The sequence below is a fragment of the Zalophus californianus genome, chromosome X (assembly GCF_009762305.2).
Source record: "Zalophus californianus isolate mZalCal1 chromosome X, mZalCal1.pri.v2, whole genome shotgun sequence".
NCBI lineage: Eukaryota > Metazoa > Chordata > Mammalia > Carnivora > Otariidae > Zalophus > Zalophus californianus.
Window position 1 is genome coordinate 13078025 of NC_045612.1, and position 16288 is coordinate 13094312.

Consider the following 16288-nt stretch of genomic DNA (forward strand, 5'->3'; position numbering starts at 1 on the left):
TAGTACAGCAACACAATAGAATGGAGTAAAAGGCCCATGGGGTCACAGAAAAAGGAGTGACTGATTCTGCCTGTGTTAGAGACCAGTATACATTTTTGCATGCTTATATGGCAACTCCTAAATTTTTCAGTTACCTTAAATATGAAGGAGAATTTTAGGGCAGGGAAGGTTTATTCCTGATTTTTCTGGACTAGATTGAGTGCCCTTGCTTTGTGACTTGAGATTACCTGTACTTCCACCACCTGAATGGTGATCATTTACACTGTAATTCCCTGTTAACTTGTCTGTCTGTAGTGGAAGGAACATGTCTTTCTGGCTTACTAGTGTCTCCAGCACCTACCACAGCACTGGCACAATTAATATGCGGTGAATAAATGAGCAGACCATCCTACTTTGTGTATACAGTAATCATAGTTCAATTTTTCTGAAAAGCAATGATGCAAATTATAAAATACTCATAACTCTCTTGTTAAGGAGAGTTAGGCCACCTTAGGCCATTTTTTGAGAAATGCAGATTATGGTGTGCCTCGCCATATTAAGTGATCAGATCAAGCTCAGTATTGAGATCAGCCGAAAAACACAGGTTGGAAATTTCCAAGATGGTAATCAAAATGTTTGCCCTCTAAGACTCATGCATGGTTCTCAAAGGGTGATCTTGGGCCAGCACAGCATCACCTGGGAACTTGCTGGAAATGCAGATTCTCACCTGAATCAAAAGCTTGGGGATGGGGCCCCGAAATCCTCAGTTTAATAAGCATTCCAGTGAGTCTGATGCATGCACAAGTGAAAGAACTACTGAACTAAGGGTTTTGAAAGTTGTGTGTCAGCACCAGAAACCTCTCTTCACATGGATCTAAAATAGGTTAATTATTTATGTAACGTATAAATGAGCGGGGGTGTTCTGTGCATGCACAGTGCCAACTGGAGTTGGAAAATCGATTTTGAATCTTTGTGTTCTTATAATCCATAATATCATTTTTAAAATAATATGAAAATGTTGCACATCTTGTTGGTTCAGCATAACTTTTTTTCCAGAAATATAATAGGTTTTTGTAGTTCGTTCAGTCTTACCTCTTTTGTATTATTTGTATTTTGATTCATTCCCATTTACATGGTATATAGATTTTTACCTTGATATAGTAGACACATTTGCCATTATGTTCTTTTTGCAGGTTTGTTGGACGAATCAATATCTACAGTAATAGTCTTGAGGCGGTTGCCAGGTTAGTTTGCTGTTCCTTTCATCTGTCCTTTTCGAGAGGAGGTGGGTATATTTCTCTTATATAGCCCCTTAAATACCCAGATACTTTTCTTTATAGAAAAGGATGTTGAGGTGAATAAACCTGGATTAACCAGCCAGCATCCCAGTAGGGGGGTGGTGTTGCAAGTGATGCTGAGGGTGTCCAAAATTGCAGAGCTCCAGGCCCTTGGACTGATACTCCCATATCTGTCCTGGGCGCTGTGCTTTTTGTTCTTGGTTGTGCAGTGGCAGACTATATCGGGAGTACACCTGGAGAACAGTGGCTAAGGGAGAGTAACTGAGGGATAAGGCGGTACATAAAAAGCTGAGAGAATTACTCGGACTGAAGCAAAATGAAAGGCTAATCATTTATAATGAAGCAATTCATATAAAAAGGGATGTTTTCTTCCCTCTTCTATCATCCAGTTAATTACCTCAATTTTTCCACTTGGCCTTTATAAGCCACGCTCAAAAGGAATTCAAACGCCAGGCGCCCAATGATTGCCCCAAAGGCGGGTTTACTCTCTCTAAATACGTCAGTGTATCTTTCCTACCTTGATGGCTGCTTTCCCAGTCTTTCATTTGTCACCTTTTCTTTCTGTTTCTTGCTGTCTCCTGCTCTGTACGGTTCTTGCTGTCTGTGACTCAGAATCCTTTTTTATCTCTGTGCACCTCATTACCTCTGCGTGTTGCTGGCCACTCTTGTGCTCTGCTTCCAACTGTGCTGTGCCCTCAAGTGAGTTCAGAGGGAAAGATCTTTCAGCTCATCCTGGGGAGTAAGCATAATGATATAAGTGGAAAGATACATTTTGAACCCCTTGGAGATAGATGTGTGGTAGGGCAAAGTTGATGATGCTATATTTATTGAGCTGTTTGGATAAGCTGTGTTCATTTTTCATTTAGGTCTTTGGGACCTGAAAATCTCTTGTTGAAAGGAGCCACACTAAAAAATACCAAGAAGATATATGGTGAACAATTTTTAAGATCTCCTTACCAGAAATATGCTTTGTAAAGCCTGTGCATAAATAGTGCATGTTACAAATTGGACATTGCTGATAATTGCCACTCAGTCTAAGCCTGTTTTTAGGTGTTAAGAATTTGTAAGATGGGAAATAAACTAACTTTAAATATGACAAAGTATGGGTGGCTCAGTTGGTTGGGCAACTGCCTTCGGCTCAGGTCGTGATCCTGGAGTCCTGGGATCGAGTCCCGCGTCGGGCTCCCTGCTCAGCAGGGAGTCTGCTTCTCCCTCTGACCCTCTTCCCTCTCGTGCTCTCTATCTCTCATTCTCTCTCAAATAAATAAATAAAATCTTTAAAAAATAATAAATATGACAAAGTATGTAGAATTAAAATTATAAATGATATGTCAACTGGTGACTAGACTAAGTTTAAGAATGCCCACTTTTATAGATGGGAAAAGTGGATAGACCCAAGTTGGTGGGGAGTTGGTTGGCACCTAGTTTTCATTGTATTTTTTTATTCCTTAGGAGTTGCTGTTTACACTGGGATGGAAACCAAAATGGCTTTGAACTACCAAGGGAAATCTCAGAAGCGTTCTGCTGTTGAAAAGTTAGTGTGCACCACCATTTCTTTAGTAGCAGTTGGACTGTGATATAGTCACTTCTCAGTAATTCCGAATAACAACCATAACAAAAAACAGCATCAGTTATAATAGCAGCTACCACATTGAGCACTTTTTATGTTCCAGAATTGTGCTCAGTGATTTGTATGTCTGATTCCATTTAATCCTCTGAGCAGCTCCGTAGAGTAACTCCTATTAGCCTGTCTGCTTTACAGATGAAGAAATGGTCTCCGAGATGAGTGACTTACCGAAGCTTGTGGAGCTATTCAGGGGCAAAGTTTAGTTGAAATACAAATTTATTCCCTTTTGCTGCTGAATAGTGGTTTGGGTACCTTCACTTGCTTTGTGTAAGGAAGTTCAACAGTGTAGATAATAGTCTCCTGCTAGAGCTTCAGGCCAATTGCTATAGCAGAGTCCTCGCTCTGTCGTTGCCATGGATATCCCATGTATCAGTGGCACCCTCTCCATAGCCCTACTTTCAGATTAGAAGAATCCATACTAAATTTGAGGATTTCACATTTGCTCCCCCACCCTCTACTGCAAAGTGTTAGGATTTAGGGAAATGGAAACAACCTACTCTTTCTGTAAGGGTTGAGTAGGTACTGTGTATGCGTGTGTGTCTCCTGGCACTTTATAGGATCCTAATTTTTTTTTTTTAAAGTGTGTTAAGCTAGTCAGCCTCTGCACTTTGGGGAGCATTGGTGACCAACAAACAGGTCAGGGCTGGCTTTTCCACTTTACCAGCTGAGAATAAGGCTTTTGCAGTGAAAACTGCAGTTCATACATAAAAGCTTGTGCTGTGGTTACACATTGTACACAGGAGAAGTTTTAGGAAACTGAACCATTTAATTTATACGTGGTTGATATCTTAGATAATTATATAGTTTTTAAATCCGTAATATCTTATTTTTCAGATCCATTAATGCCTTCCTGATTGTGTATTTATTTATCTTACTGACCAAAGCTGCAGTATGCACTACTCTAAAGTATGTTTGGCAAAGTACCCCCTATAACGATGAACCTTGGTATAACCAAAAGACTCAGAAAGAGCGGGAAACTTTGAAGGTAATCGGTTTTATGCTGAAACTTTTAATTCTTGCTAAAAATTTTAACTCTAGCACTTTGTGACCAAGCCACCCTTTATTGAAATGTTGTTCAGATAATGATACCTTTTGTTAGCTTCCGGGTTTTCTCTTGGTTGTATGGTAGCCCTAAGCTATTAGATATTTAAGAAGTTTTATAGTATTCTTTTTTCTTTTACTTTAGGCATCTGTGCTTATTTTTAGCTCTTTAGTTAAGACTTTTAAACAACTGAGCAAGAATCTCTGGCATGTGACTATATATGATGAGGTTGTGATATATCACGATAACATAATAAATAGATGCCTACACAGAAACTTTGATCCTACATTCATATTGGGGGAAGGGCAAAGAATTTAAGGTAGTGAAAAAGTGTTAGGTCAACAGGCACATTTACTGAAGTATAATGATAAAATTGAGGGTGTTTTTAAATGTTTTCACATACTTTCTTCATAGCAAGAGCAGTGCTTTCAGCATTGATATAAAAAGAAAGTTAACTAGTTCTTTATTTTGTACTTGTTTGCTAGAACTGTGTATCTAATCAGCACAAACTATTTCTTTTGTTTTAGGTTTTGAAAATGTTCACTGACTTCCTGTCATTTATGGTTCTATTCAACTTTATCATTCCTGTATCCATGTATGTCACGGTAGAAATGCAGAAATTCTTGGGCTCCTTCTTCATTTCATGGGATAAGGACTTTTATGATGAAGAAATTAATGAAGGAGCCCTGGTTAACACATCAGACCTTAATGAAGAACTTGGTCAGGTTAGAATGTATTTTTACTTAAAATAAGTTAATATTTTGAAAATATCTGTTCTTACATTCTGGCTTACCAATATATGTGACCATTTCCCATTTGGAAATGTGATTCACATATTCCTTTATAAAGCAGGCATACAATGAAGATAAGCAGTGTTTTCATAGCTGTAGCCTTAATTATTTTGCTGGCATTTTTGAGGAGTATCCCAGTTTGTATATTAAATTTGAATGTTATGGAAATTTTCTTTAAAACTCACCTGGTGGTGATGTGAGATTATGGGCTGTTGCTTTGGAACAGACACATGTAGTTAAGTCTTCATCACTGTCTGTTACCATATGGGGATAGACTATTGGGGAGTAAATAAAGCTATTTTGTAACTGTGTTTTGTTCCATAAGCAACATTGACCAGAGTTGTCCTATTGACGTTTCTTGGTACATTTCTGATCAGACGGAATACATTCCTAGCAAGCAGAGTTGTTGATTCCAGTGCAGGAATTTAAATGAAGGCAAAATGTGAGGGCACGTACTCCTCAAAATGCTTTTTGCTTCATATACCAGCGCAACCCAGGCTGTGGCCTCATTTCTAACCCAGGTGCATTTGTTTTCCAACGCAGCGCAGTCTAGCTGTCATTCTTCCAATGACGACTTCATAGGTGCTTTTCTCATCAGTATTGAGAAAGTTTTTCCCTTTGTCTGAATTTACTGTGTGTCACGTAATGATCTTCACAAGCTGGGGGAATTTTTTGGCTTTCATTTAATTCTCATGATATTTAGAATGTCAAGGCTGTGGAAATGTCATTTCTATGACTGGGAGATGCAAATTCAGTTAATGGAACTGTGCGGCTGGAACAGGGCCTCACACTTGTTTTAAATTTTGCCAAGTTGCATCTATACCTCAAAACTCGCTTCCTGAATCTAGCCCCCTGCTGCCCCCGCTCTTTCTGTTCTTTACCCAGCCTTACCTAAACTGAAGTGCCATCTTAGCAACTACAGTCACAAGGGTGAAAGGACACTCCAGATAGCATTTTTGTTGAGCCTTGGCTACATGACTCCAGGATCCCAGACTGGAATCTGCATCCCACAGAGATACTGAGTCACTAAGGATAGAACAAGAAATGAATGAACAAATGTTTTTTTTTCCCTTAGATATTGTTCCCAGAAGATTCTTTTGAAGGTGACTTCAGCTGCCACGGCTGACCTTACTTAGCCTTTTTAAACCAGAATTTTTCATCCAGGAACAGAGCTGTCTGAATAGAACTACTCTAGTTCCAATAACAAGCATCGATCTATAGCATTGTTGCATGAAAAAAAAATTGAGTTACAAGCCACCTCTGGTGAACTTTCCCTGACAGGTGATTTAGTTGAGTAAATCTGCCTGTTCTAGATCCAGTGCCTGGCTCTCTGGATTCACCTACCCAAGGATAAATGTGGCGATAGCCCCGGGTACTGCAAATAGAACAGCCATCATGGCGCACGTGACTCCTAATGCTCCCTAGAGACAGGCAGGATCTCCAGGGCAGATGCCACTAAATGAGATTCTTTACATCTTTCAGATCCCCACCTCAGGAGCTGCCATATTACCTATAGGAATGTAATTTTATTCCTATCATTCAGGCTGTACTCCCACTGCCGAAAGTAAAGTAGAGCTTTGGGTAATGATCTGGTAAATTTGATCAGTGACAAGAAACTACAGTTTTCATTTCAACCACCACTTCTTTACCCTACCCAAACCTGCCTTTCTGTGTGATTGTCATTTAGTCAAATCACTAAGTTAATAGCCAGACCACCACTTTAATTTATATGGTGTAAAAACAACTTGCCTTCATTATCAGCTTATATGTATGGAAACTGCCTGAATGAAAATGCAAAGAAGTCTTGAAATAGTTTCCTAGGCCATTTAGCATTCAGTGGACCAGTACACACAAAATTAAGTGTAACTGGTTTCCTCCTTGATGAGTCATAATGTCAGATCTGTAGGACTTTTTATGTTATAAAAAGCAGTGTCAATTAGGTCCCATCAATACCATTGCAAATACTTGCTTAATCTCTTTTAAAACAGCCCACATTGAGGGGCGCCTGGGTGACTCGGTTGAGTGGCCAACTCTTGGTCTTGGCTCAGGTCTTGATCTCAGGGTCATGGGTTTGGGCTCCGAATTGGGCTCTATGCTGGGTGTGGAGCCTACTTAAAAAAAATGACCCACACTGATATTTTAAAAATGGGAAGATATGTTTAGGACAGTGTTTGACTTGAGAAACAAAAAGAAGTAGGGGCAGCTGGGTGGCGCGGTTGGTTGAGCAACTGACTCTTGGTTTTGGCTCAGGTCGTGATCTCCAGGTTGGGAGATCCAGCCCCAAGTCGGGCTCTGTGCCCAGCGTCGAGTCTGCTTGAGATTCTCTATCCCTTGCCCTCTGCCCCTCCTGCCCGTGCACTCTCTTTTTCCCCCTCCCTCTAAAATAAATAAGTCTTTAAAACAAAAAGGAAGTAGACTGTTCAGTTGGAAAAGAATGGAGTCTTTTATGATCAGGCATCAGTTTTTTAGGCAACCAAATGGTTTTAACCCATCTTGAAAATATTTTGGGGTAGCCTCCAGCCTTTTTTTTTTTTTTTAAAGATTTTATTTATTTATTTGACAGAGAGAAAGACAGCGAGAGAGGGAACACAAGCAGGGGGAGAGGTAGAGGGAGAAGCAGACTCCCTGCTGAGCAGGGAGCCCGATGCGGGGCTCGATCCCAGGACCCTGGGATCATGACCTGAGCCGAAGGCAGACGTTTAACCGACTGAGCCACCAGCCTCCCCAGCCTCCTGTTTTATATCCCCTTCAAGTCTTGCAGCTGTGCCTAATGGTGTGTCTGGGTGTATACTCTGATTCCAGTAATTCAGTGCCACCGTTAATGTATTGAACTTACACTATATAGCAAGAATATGTTGGTGGTACTGAGGTTACTATTAAAAAGTAAACAAGAAACCCTCAAGTTGTTCACCATTCAGTTAGGAAAACACATATTGTACCTAACTATAGCAATGTGATCATAATTGATCAGAAAAATAGGGAATGTGAGACGGTGGAAAGAGTCCAGTACTGTGTAATTTTGGTCAAGTCAACAGCAATGACTGTCTGCATCTATATGATACCTTATAATTTATAAACATTTATTATTATACTTTATTTTCCACTCTTTACAGCCTTGTGCAGCAGGCTTGGTTATTTAAGGTTAATATTTAAAGTTTACAGAGATGAGAATTTTCCAAGGTCACAAAGTTAGTAGGTGGTGAAGTCAAGACACCAGTCCAAATGTTCCATTAGGTTGAACGATATGAAAACTTTTGACCAAAATAGGCATTTCCATGCGTTCGTGAACCTTACTTCAGGGCTTTTTCCACCGTAGAACAGCTGTCTCACTTTAGGCTTTACATCCATAAGATGATGAGTTTGAGCTTGCTGATAGAGAAGTGCCTTTCCAGCAGGCTCCGAGAGTCGGGCAAGCAACAGCCTCTCGCTCTTTAGTCCTCTTTCCCTTTTAAATATGAGAGTACTTTTTAGTAACAGCTGATCCTCTCGTCCCCCTTTGCCAAATACAGGGGGCACGTATTAGAGCAGTAGTTCTCATAGTCCAATCCCTGGACCAGCAGCATCAGCATCACCTAGGAACTTAATTAGAAATGCCCATTACCTAGCCCTGCCCCAGAGCTGCTGAATCAGAAACTGGGGAATAGAGGCCAGCGATCTGAGTTTTAACAAGCCCTCCAAGTGAGTGTGATGCACGCTATGATTTGATAATTATTGTGTTAGGGTATAATTTGTTGTCCTATACCTGTGAGAGTAATTGTATGCTGATCCATACTGCACAAAACGTTATATGTACGGAAACAGTTGAGCGATATATTTTTTAAACTACCACCTTTAACACTTATAAAAGATTTCTAAATGGGTTAATGTTCATCCAAGCGTAGGAGATGCAGTAACCCAGGAGAACCCTCAGGGGGAAAGGACGGTAAATTAATTTTGATCAGAAAAAAAGTCCCAAAGAGTTTTGTTTGAACTGGAAAAATCTAGATGATACAGGAATAATACCACTTGGATTAATTTAAAGAGAGAATTCAAACTTGGCTGGCTAACAGAGCAAAAAAAGGAAGATTGAAATGCTATATTTGTGCCAGTGCTTGCTACCGTGAAAAGCTTTGAAAAATAATTAGAAAGCAACTACTGCTGGAGTTCATCTCTCTCTCCCTTACATAATGAAAACCTTCATCTTGTGCTTATGCTTGTTCCTGTCAGCCCATAATTTTAACTATTTAAGCGTAAATTGCCAAAAAGGAGGATAAAATTGTGGGTTTCCAAAAGCCAGATGTTATAAATAGAAGAGATAAAAACTGAGATAAAATGGCAATGCTCAACATGGTTTATTTTGCATGGAAAATTTATTTCATAGCTTACTTTTTCCATTATTTATGAAAGAATGCTTATATTATACTTTTTTTTGCTTACATTATACTTTAACCTATTATTATAAACTCCATTTTTTTTTTTTTAAAGATTTTATTTATTTATTTGAGAGAGACTGAGAGATAGAGAGCACGAGAGGGAAGAGGGTCAGAGGGAGAAGCAGACTCCCTGCTGAGCAGGGAGCCCGATGTGGGACTCGATCCCGGGACTCCAGGATCATGACCTGAGCCGAAGGCAGTCGCTTAACCAACTGAGCCACACAGGCGCCCAAACTCCATTTTTTTTAACTTGGAAACTTTTTTCAGGAGTACCTAAAAATATACACAGTATGTGAAAAGAAACTTCAGTTATGTTTTTGAACATTAAAGACTTACTGTGTCTCCTAATTAAGTCACTGTTGATATTATTATTTTCCCTGACCATCCATACTCTGTGATTCTATCTGCAGTATATAACACAGTGCATTTTCCTTCAACCCAGTATATTCATGGAAAATTCTACTTTTCAAGGAAAAGTTTTGTTACATCCTAGTTAATTTTAGTTCCTGTCAACTATTTTTTCTGTGTGTGTGTGTAATAAGTGGTCAGTATATTCTTATTTCCCACTTGGAAAATTGACTTTTATTTTAGAACTTCTTTACATCAAAATGGATAAGTAATAAACTGAAAGTTTCTTAGTTTGATAAAATAGCCACATTTTTCTTTACTATTTATCTTCTGTATTTGAGTGCGTCTGCCTTGGACATGTTATACTATTTCACTGCCTTTAAAAATACTTGTTCTTGGGGCATCTGACTCAGTCAGTTAAGCAGCCGCCTTTGGCTCAGGTCATGATCCCAGGATCCTGGGATTGGGTCCTGCATCAGGCTTCCTGCTCAGTGAGGAACCTGCTTCTCCCTCTGCCTGCTGCTCCCCCTGCTTGTGTGCACTCTCTCTCTCTCTCTCTCTCTCTCTCTCTCTCTCCTTCCCCCCCCCCCGTCAAATAAATAAATAAAATCTTTAAAAAAGAAATACTTATTCAGGGGCATCTGGCTGGCTCAGTCAGTGGAGCATGCAACTCTTGAATTTGGGGTTGTGAGTTTGAACCCCACATGTGTGGAGTTTACTTAAAAGAAAAACTTCCTTTTAATTTAAAAAAATGCTCTTATTCATTTCCCACTCTTTTCATAATATTGCTTTTGTAATTACCTGACATTTGACAAGAAGTCTTAGAAACAGTGATTTGTTACGGATATGAAAAGAGCCCTGCCTTACAGCTTAACAAAAAATCAGTCACACTAAAGAAGGTAAAATTCCATCTGTTTGTGTCCTTGTTTTTAGGTGGATTATATATTTACAGACAAGACTGGAACACTCACTGAAAATAGCATGGAATTCATTGAGTGCTGCATCGATGGGCACAAATATAAAGGTGCAGCTCAGGAGACTGATGGACTCTCTCAAACTGATGGACCCTTAACGTATTTTGACAAAGCAGATAAGGTGGCATTTTCTGAGTTACATTTTACCTTGAGAAATGAATGTACGTGTGCATGTGTTAACTTTTGTAGTAGAAATGAAAACTGAGGGCATGACACCAACTTTGGAATAACCATTTGCTCTTTTGACTTCAACTTTTGTCGTTTCACTAACACCTCTGGAAATTGTTAACTTGGAAACTTTTCTATATAGAATTTATAAATAGGGAGGATTGTGGAAAATGGCTTTTGGGCAAAAATTTCACTTGCCTGCCTGTATGATCATAATTCTTTATGCTTTGTCTTTAAAAATATGAGCTGCTTCAAGAATGAAGTCTTTTCAAATCATTCAAGTCCCAGGAGCGTCTAGACATTAAATGAACCGGTCTCCCTGCACCTGAGCTATTGCCAGATTGTGAATTGGATACTGAATGAACTCTTTTAGGCCATAAAGAATTCACTGATTTAGTATTAGGCGGCACCACAGTAGCCTGAATGAGTTAACACAGCCCCTAGGGTATGTCAGCTGAGAACCAGGGATGCTGTTAGGTATAAGGGAGGATATATAGCTCATTTGAGTATTAGGGATTTAGAAATTTCTGCTACTCAGTTTGCTGGAGGTTACAACGTTTTCTCACATTAATACCCTTTCTCTGTTCACTGACTACCAGGTAATCAAGGGGAAAATATAATAGAGTCATTTTTCTGTTACTGTTCAACAGAACCGAGAAGAGCTCTTTCTGCGTGCCTTGTGTTTATGTCATACTGTAGAAATTAAAACAAATGATGCTGTTGATGGACCTACAGAATCAGCTGAATTAACTTACATGTCCTCTTCACCAGATGAAATAGCTTTGGTGAAAGGAGCTAAAAAGTAAGCACTTCTGTTATGCTGGATGAATAATAAATTCTAGAGATCTGCTGTACAGCATTGTACCCATTGTTAACAACACAGTGTTTTGCACTTCAAAATTTGTTAAGAGGGTAGATCTCATGTAACACTTCAAAATTTGTTAAGAGGGTAGATCTCATGTTAAGTGTTCTTTACCACAAACAACGGACCAGTGGGACACAAGGAAGCTTTGAGAGGTGTTGGATAGGTCTCTTACCTTGTTTGTGGTAATGATCTCACGGGTGTTTGAACGTGTCCAAACTTCTCAAATTGCACACATTAAATATGTATAGTTCTTTGTATATCAGTCATACCTCAGTAAGGCTGTTTTAAAAACCCTGAGATGAGTTGTAGAGAAATACATTAGCATTTTTGAAGGGTAAAAAAAAAAAAAAGTAAGCACTTCTTGTACTTCTCCTGAGAAAGCGAAATCACAGGAGGACTGGAGTTGTTTTTTCTGTTTGCTTCAATAACCTTATCTTATAAATATTCTTTAATAAAAAGCCGAACTGCTTTATCTGAAAGTTTGTGAAAAATTCCCCAAACCTAGCCAATTAAGACCAATAAGAAAATAGCAATGCATAGGTATAACTTGGATTAGTATTTATGCATACCAAAAAGGAATCCAAATGTTCATATTATATTCTGCAAATTCTATAACAATGGCCACTTTTTGTACAACACACGTTATTTCTGAAGTGCTCTTAGGAATTTTGGCGTCACTTTGTAACTGACAGTCCTGTTTACCCTTGAGGCCTGAGATGATTAAGTGGTTAAAAGGTCACCCAATGTGTTTGCTATAGAATTGGAATTACAAATTGCCCCTTGATTACAAGTCGTGACTGGGCTTTGACTTCCTCTTTCCTGTCATCTCAGCCAGTAAAGGGAAGTATAGTTATAGACTGATTTTTTTTTCACACAAAAGAGAAGAAAACAAGTATGAGTAACCCCAGTGCAAGGGAAAATTAATCGTTCTTTAGAGATACACAGAGGTGTTTTTGTTGCTTTTGACAGGTATGGGTTCACATTTGTAGGAATTCGGAATGGCCATATGAGAGTGGAGAACCAAAGAAAAGAAATAGAAGAGTAAGTAGCACTGTGTGTTTGATGTTTATCACATCTTAACCCCGTGGTTAACCTTGGGTGGATTTAGGAAGGGCAACAAAGGAAACTTATTACATCCATAAATGTATAAGACTCTGCTTTCCCAGTTGGAGTTTTATGTAAATATAGTTGCAGTAGAAGACATTTTTCATAGAGGGGTAGAAACTGGGACTTTACGTGGAAATTATTCCTGTTTGGTTCACATATGGGTCCAATAGCCCCAGTGAGAATCTGCCTGGACTTTCTTTCTGAAACATGGTTGCCAATTTTTGGTCTCCAGCACACGTTGCAAGAAAAATCCATGAACTTGCATGAAACCTTCTGCTGTCTAGAACCCAGCCAGTCACTCTGGGATTGCAAGCTCAGCCAGTCATGGCAGCTTTGGTGTCAGAAGCTTTGTCTTGTTCTCTGTGCTCCAGTGTGAGCCCCAGGGCAAGTACCCTGATGCAGCAGTGTTTTGGGGTTTTTTGGTGTTTTTTTTTTTTTCCCTACAGAGATCCCAATGAACAAAACCACCTTGGCTTAATAGCAGATTTTAATTAGGTTCTGTGATTAATTTGAATTCCTTCATCTGAACTTGAAATGTAATTATCTTATCTGACTTCTATTCTGGCCCCTAGCATCTCATGAGACCTGTCTCAGAAACCTGTAGTATGTGTAGATGTGTTTGGGGAATGTACCCCTTTGGGAAGTGATGCTTAAAAGCCAGGCGAAGGCTCTTTGGCCTGACCGCCAGGAGCCCGGATCATTATTAGAGTCCAGATTCTAGCCGGTTCACAACAGTGCCCCCATCTGGTCAACACCAAATGATATGCTACGTGTAGATCTCTTACTCATACACACATCCCAGAACTGGTGACCTGCTACATGTAGATCTCTTACTCATACACACATCCCAGAACTGGTGACCTGCTCACTCCCATCAAAAACTGGCTTCAGGGCGCCTGGGTGGCTCAGTTGGTTAAGCGACTGCCTTCGGCTCAGGTCATGATCCTGGAGTCCCGGGATCGAGTTCCGCATCGGGCTCCCTGCTCGGCGGGGAGTCTGCTTCTCCCTCGGACCCTCCCCCCTCTCATGTGCTCTCTCTCTCTCTCTCTCTCTCTCTCTCATTCTCTCTGTCTCAAATAAATAAATAAAATCTTTGGAAAAAAAAAACTGGCTTCATAGTAAATATTCTTAGGTCAAATACGTGCATCCAAGTTGCTCATTTTCAGAAAATATTTCCCCATGTTTTTGTAATAATTAACTCTTATTTTTACTCTTCTGCATTCTTTCATCTGATTTATTAGCTCAGTACAAATCTGATCAGATCATTCCACTGTTTCAACCCTTCAGTAAATTCCTGTTGCTCTTAGGATAAAATTCCAGATCTCTGAAATGGACCACAATGTTCTCAGCTCCCAGCCCTTGTTTACCCCTCTTGCTGTGCCCCTATCAACTAGATTTCAAGCTTTAGGGAACTATTTTTTTTAAAAGATTTTATTTATTTATTTGACAGAGACACAGCGAGAGAGGGAACACAAGCAGGGGGAGTGGGAGAGGGAGAACCAGGCTTTCCACAGAGCAGGGGGCCTGATGCAGGGCTCGATCCCAGGACCCTGGGACCATGACCTGAGCCGAAGGCAGACGCTTAACAACTGAGCCCCCCAGGCGCCCCTAGTGAAGTATTTTTGCACATGCCTTTTTCTCTATTCACAATGCCATGACACCCTTTTTTCCTCATGTCACTCCTGCAGAACACAGCCCAGGCACTACCTCTTCCAGGAGGCCTTCCTTCAGATATCTTCCTTCTGTGCTTTTATATCTGCCCTGTGAGTTCCTTTATTACAGTGTATGGCGGATTGAGAGTTAGTCATCTCGTTACCCTCCGCTTCCCTTAATCACATGATGAGCCTCTTGAGGGAAAGAAATCAGGCAGATTCGTGTCTATTTTCCAGTACCTAGCATTGTGCTCAACACATAGTAAGCACCCCATCAATGATTAAAATAATTGGCAGGGTGGGACTATTTCTAGACCCCTCCAGAAATGGCTTGGCTGGGCAGCTCTTTGTCTATGTAGTCACTGTCCCCTTCCCATTTGCAGTAATCTAATGAGAGGATATAGATGTCCCTTAAGCAACACTAGCATCCTCTGACACCACATTCTAAGTGCAGAAAAATTTCAAAGTCCCAATGGAAAGTGCCAGTTGTGCACTCAGCCAGCAACCCTTACCAAAAGGGGAGAATTCTATTCAGGATGGTTCTGTGGCGGTTTGTTTTTCCCAGTGTGGTCTAGGTATTTTCTTTTTCTCATTTTTCTCCTCATAAAGGTATGAACTTCTTCACACCTTAAACTTCGATTCTGTCCGTCGTCGTATGAGTGTCATTGTGAAGACTCAAGCAGGTATACTTTTTGAAAACTTGACTTTTTCTCTTTTTATTCTCTTCCTCTTCTTTTTCCATTTGTAGATTTGTGTGTTGATCAGTTATTTTAAGAAAGGAAAATATCTCATTTAGTAATAGATGACTGCCTAAAGTCATGCAAAGCGGTAACTTCCGTGTATGCCTTAAGGTATTTATATAAGCACATATGTTCGGGTTGCCCAGTTGTCAGTGGCAGAACCCCTCATATGACAGTATTATATGCATTTTCTTGGAAACTGAACTCTTCAGTCCTGAGTGTCCAAACAGAAACTGAAAGGGTGACTTTTTTATAGTTCGTGGTACTGACCGATCACTGGTAATGTCTATATGCGGCAGCCCAGTACAGCTGGGTGGTTTGAGATTAACTAGCAGTAGAATTCTTGAGTGTAGAGAGTCACTGGCTCTCCCTGCCTGACCTTCCTCATTCTCCACTGCTTTTTACTTCCAGGTAGCAGGCAAGCTAGGGATGACTAAGGGCCAGACTTCTGGGAAAGGATATGGTGGCTTTACTCTAGCATGCTGGGCTCTTTGTTTGACAGAGTAAGGAAGCTTGCCCTTTGCATCGGAACCAGTACCATCATCCCAGGGTTACCCCATGTCCTTTGGAGGAGCCATGGTAGCTGAGATACCTTCTGCTCGGATTGAGCAAGAGCCATGGGGGAGCACTCCTGCCTTACATGCAGGCTCCCAGATGCCTCTGTGTGTGTGTGTGTGTGTGTGTGTGTGTGTGTGTGTGTGTGTGTGAGAGAGAGAGAGAGAGAGAGAGAGAGAGAGAGAGAGAGAGAGACTGTGACTGTCTCTAGGTGGTTTTTCAAATTTTCCTTGGTTTATATCCTAGTAATTTACCTTTTATTAAATCTATCCCAAATTCCTTAGTGTGAGAATGGGAAGATACAGACAGACCCTTGAGGGAACGTTTCCCACTTTATTCATACTTTGTGATGTGACTGCCAGGTCATGAAATTGATTTCATTATGTGAAGGCCACGTTTGTTTTGTGACTTTTAAACACACTGTGGATGTGTGAGAGAAAATTAGAAAAAGAAGACCACTTGGTGTTCTTACCTATAAACACACACGTATGCGTTCTACTCAAATGGTGTGACATCTGGGGAAGTGGTCTGCTGAGAGAGCCTTGACCTCAGAGCTACACTTCTTTTTAACTTCTTGAACTCAGCATTTTGCTTTATAAGGGTGAAGTGTCTTTCTTAATGCTTAACGGTGACTACTTGGCCAGATGCATGGACTGCTATAAGGCCATACTTATACTAGCATTCTGCAGTGCTATTTTCAAGTTTCCAGTACAAACTACCAAGCCACTGT

At 40.2% G+C, this 16288-nt stretch overlaps 1 protein-coding gene across 7 annotated transcripts in view; it reads left to right on the forward strand.

Moving 5' to 3' along the window:
• ATP11C (ATPase phospholipid transporting 11C) overlaps positions 1–16288 on the forward strand; it is a 174997-nt gene that overhangs the window by 106097 nt on the left and 52612 nt on the right. For all 7 annotated transcript variants that reach the window (XM_027607948.1, XM_027607945.1, XM_027607943.1 and 4 more), the window contains 9 exons: positions 1173–1223; positions 2144–2208; positions 2730–2811; positions 3739–3889; positions 4474–4671; positions 10431–10592; positions 11290–11441; positions 12474–12545; positions 14873–14946. In XM_027607948.1, coding sequence (XP_027463749.1) covers positions 1173–1223; positions 2144–2208; positions 2730–2811; positions 3739–3889; positions 4474–4671; positions 10431–10592; positions 11290–11441; positions 12474–12545; positions 14873–14946 — 1007 coding nt within the window. The remainder of the gene's footprint in view (positions 1–1172; positions 1224–2143; positions 2209–2729; positions 2812–3738; positions 3890–4473; positions 4672–10430; positions 10593–11289; positions 11442–12473; positions 12546–14872; positions 14947–16288) is intronic.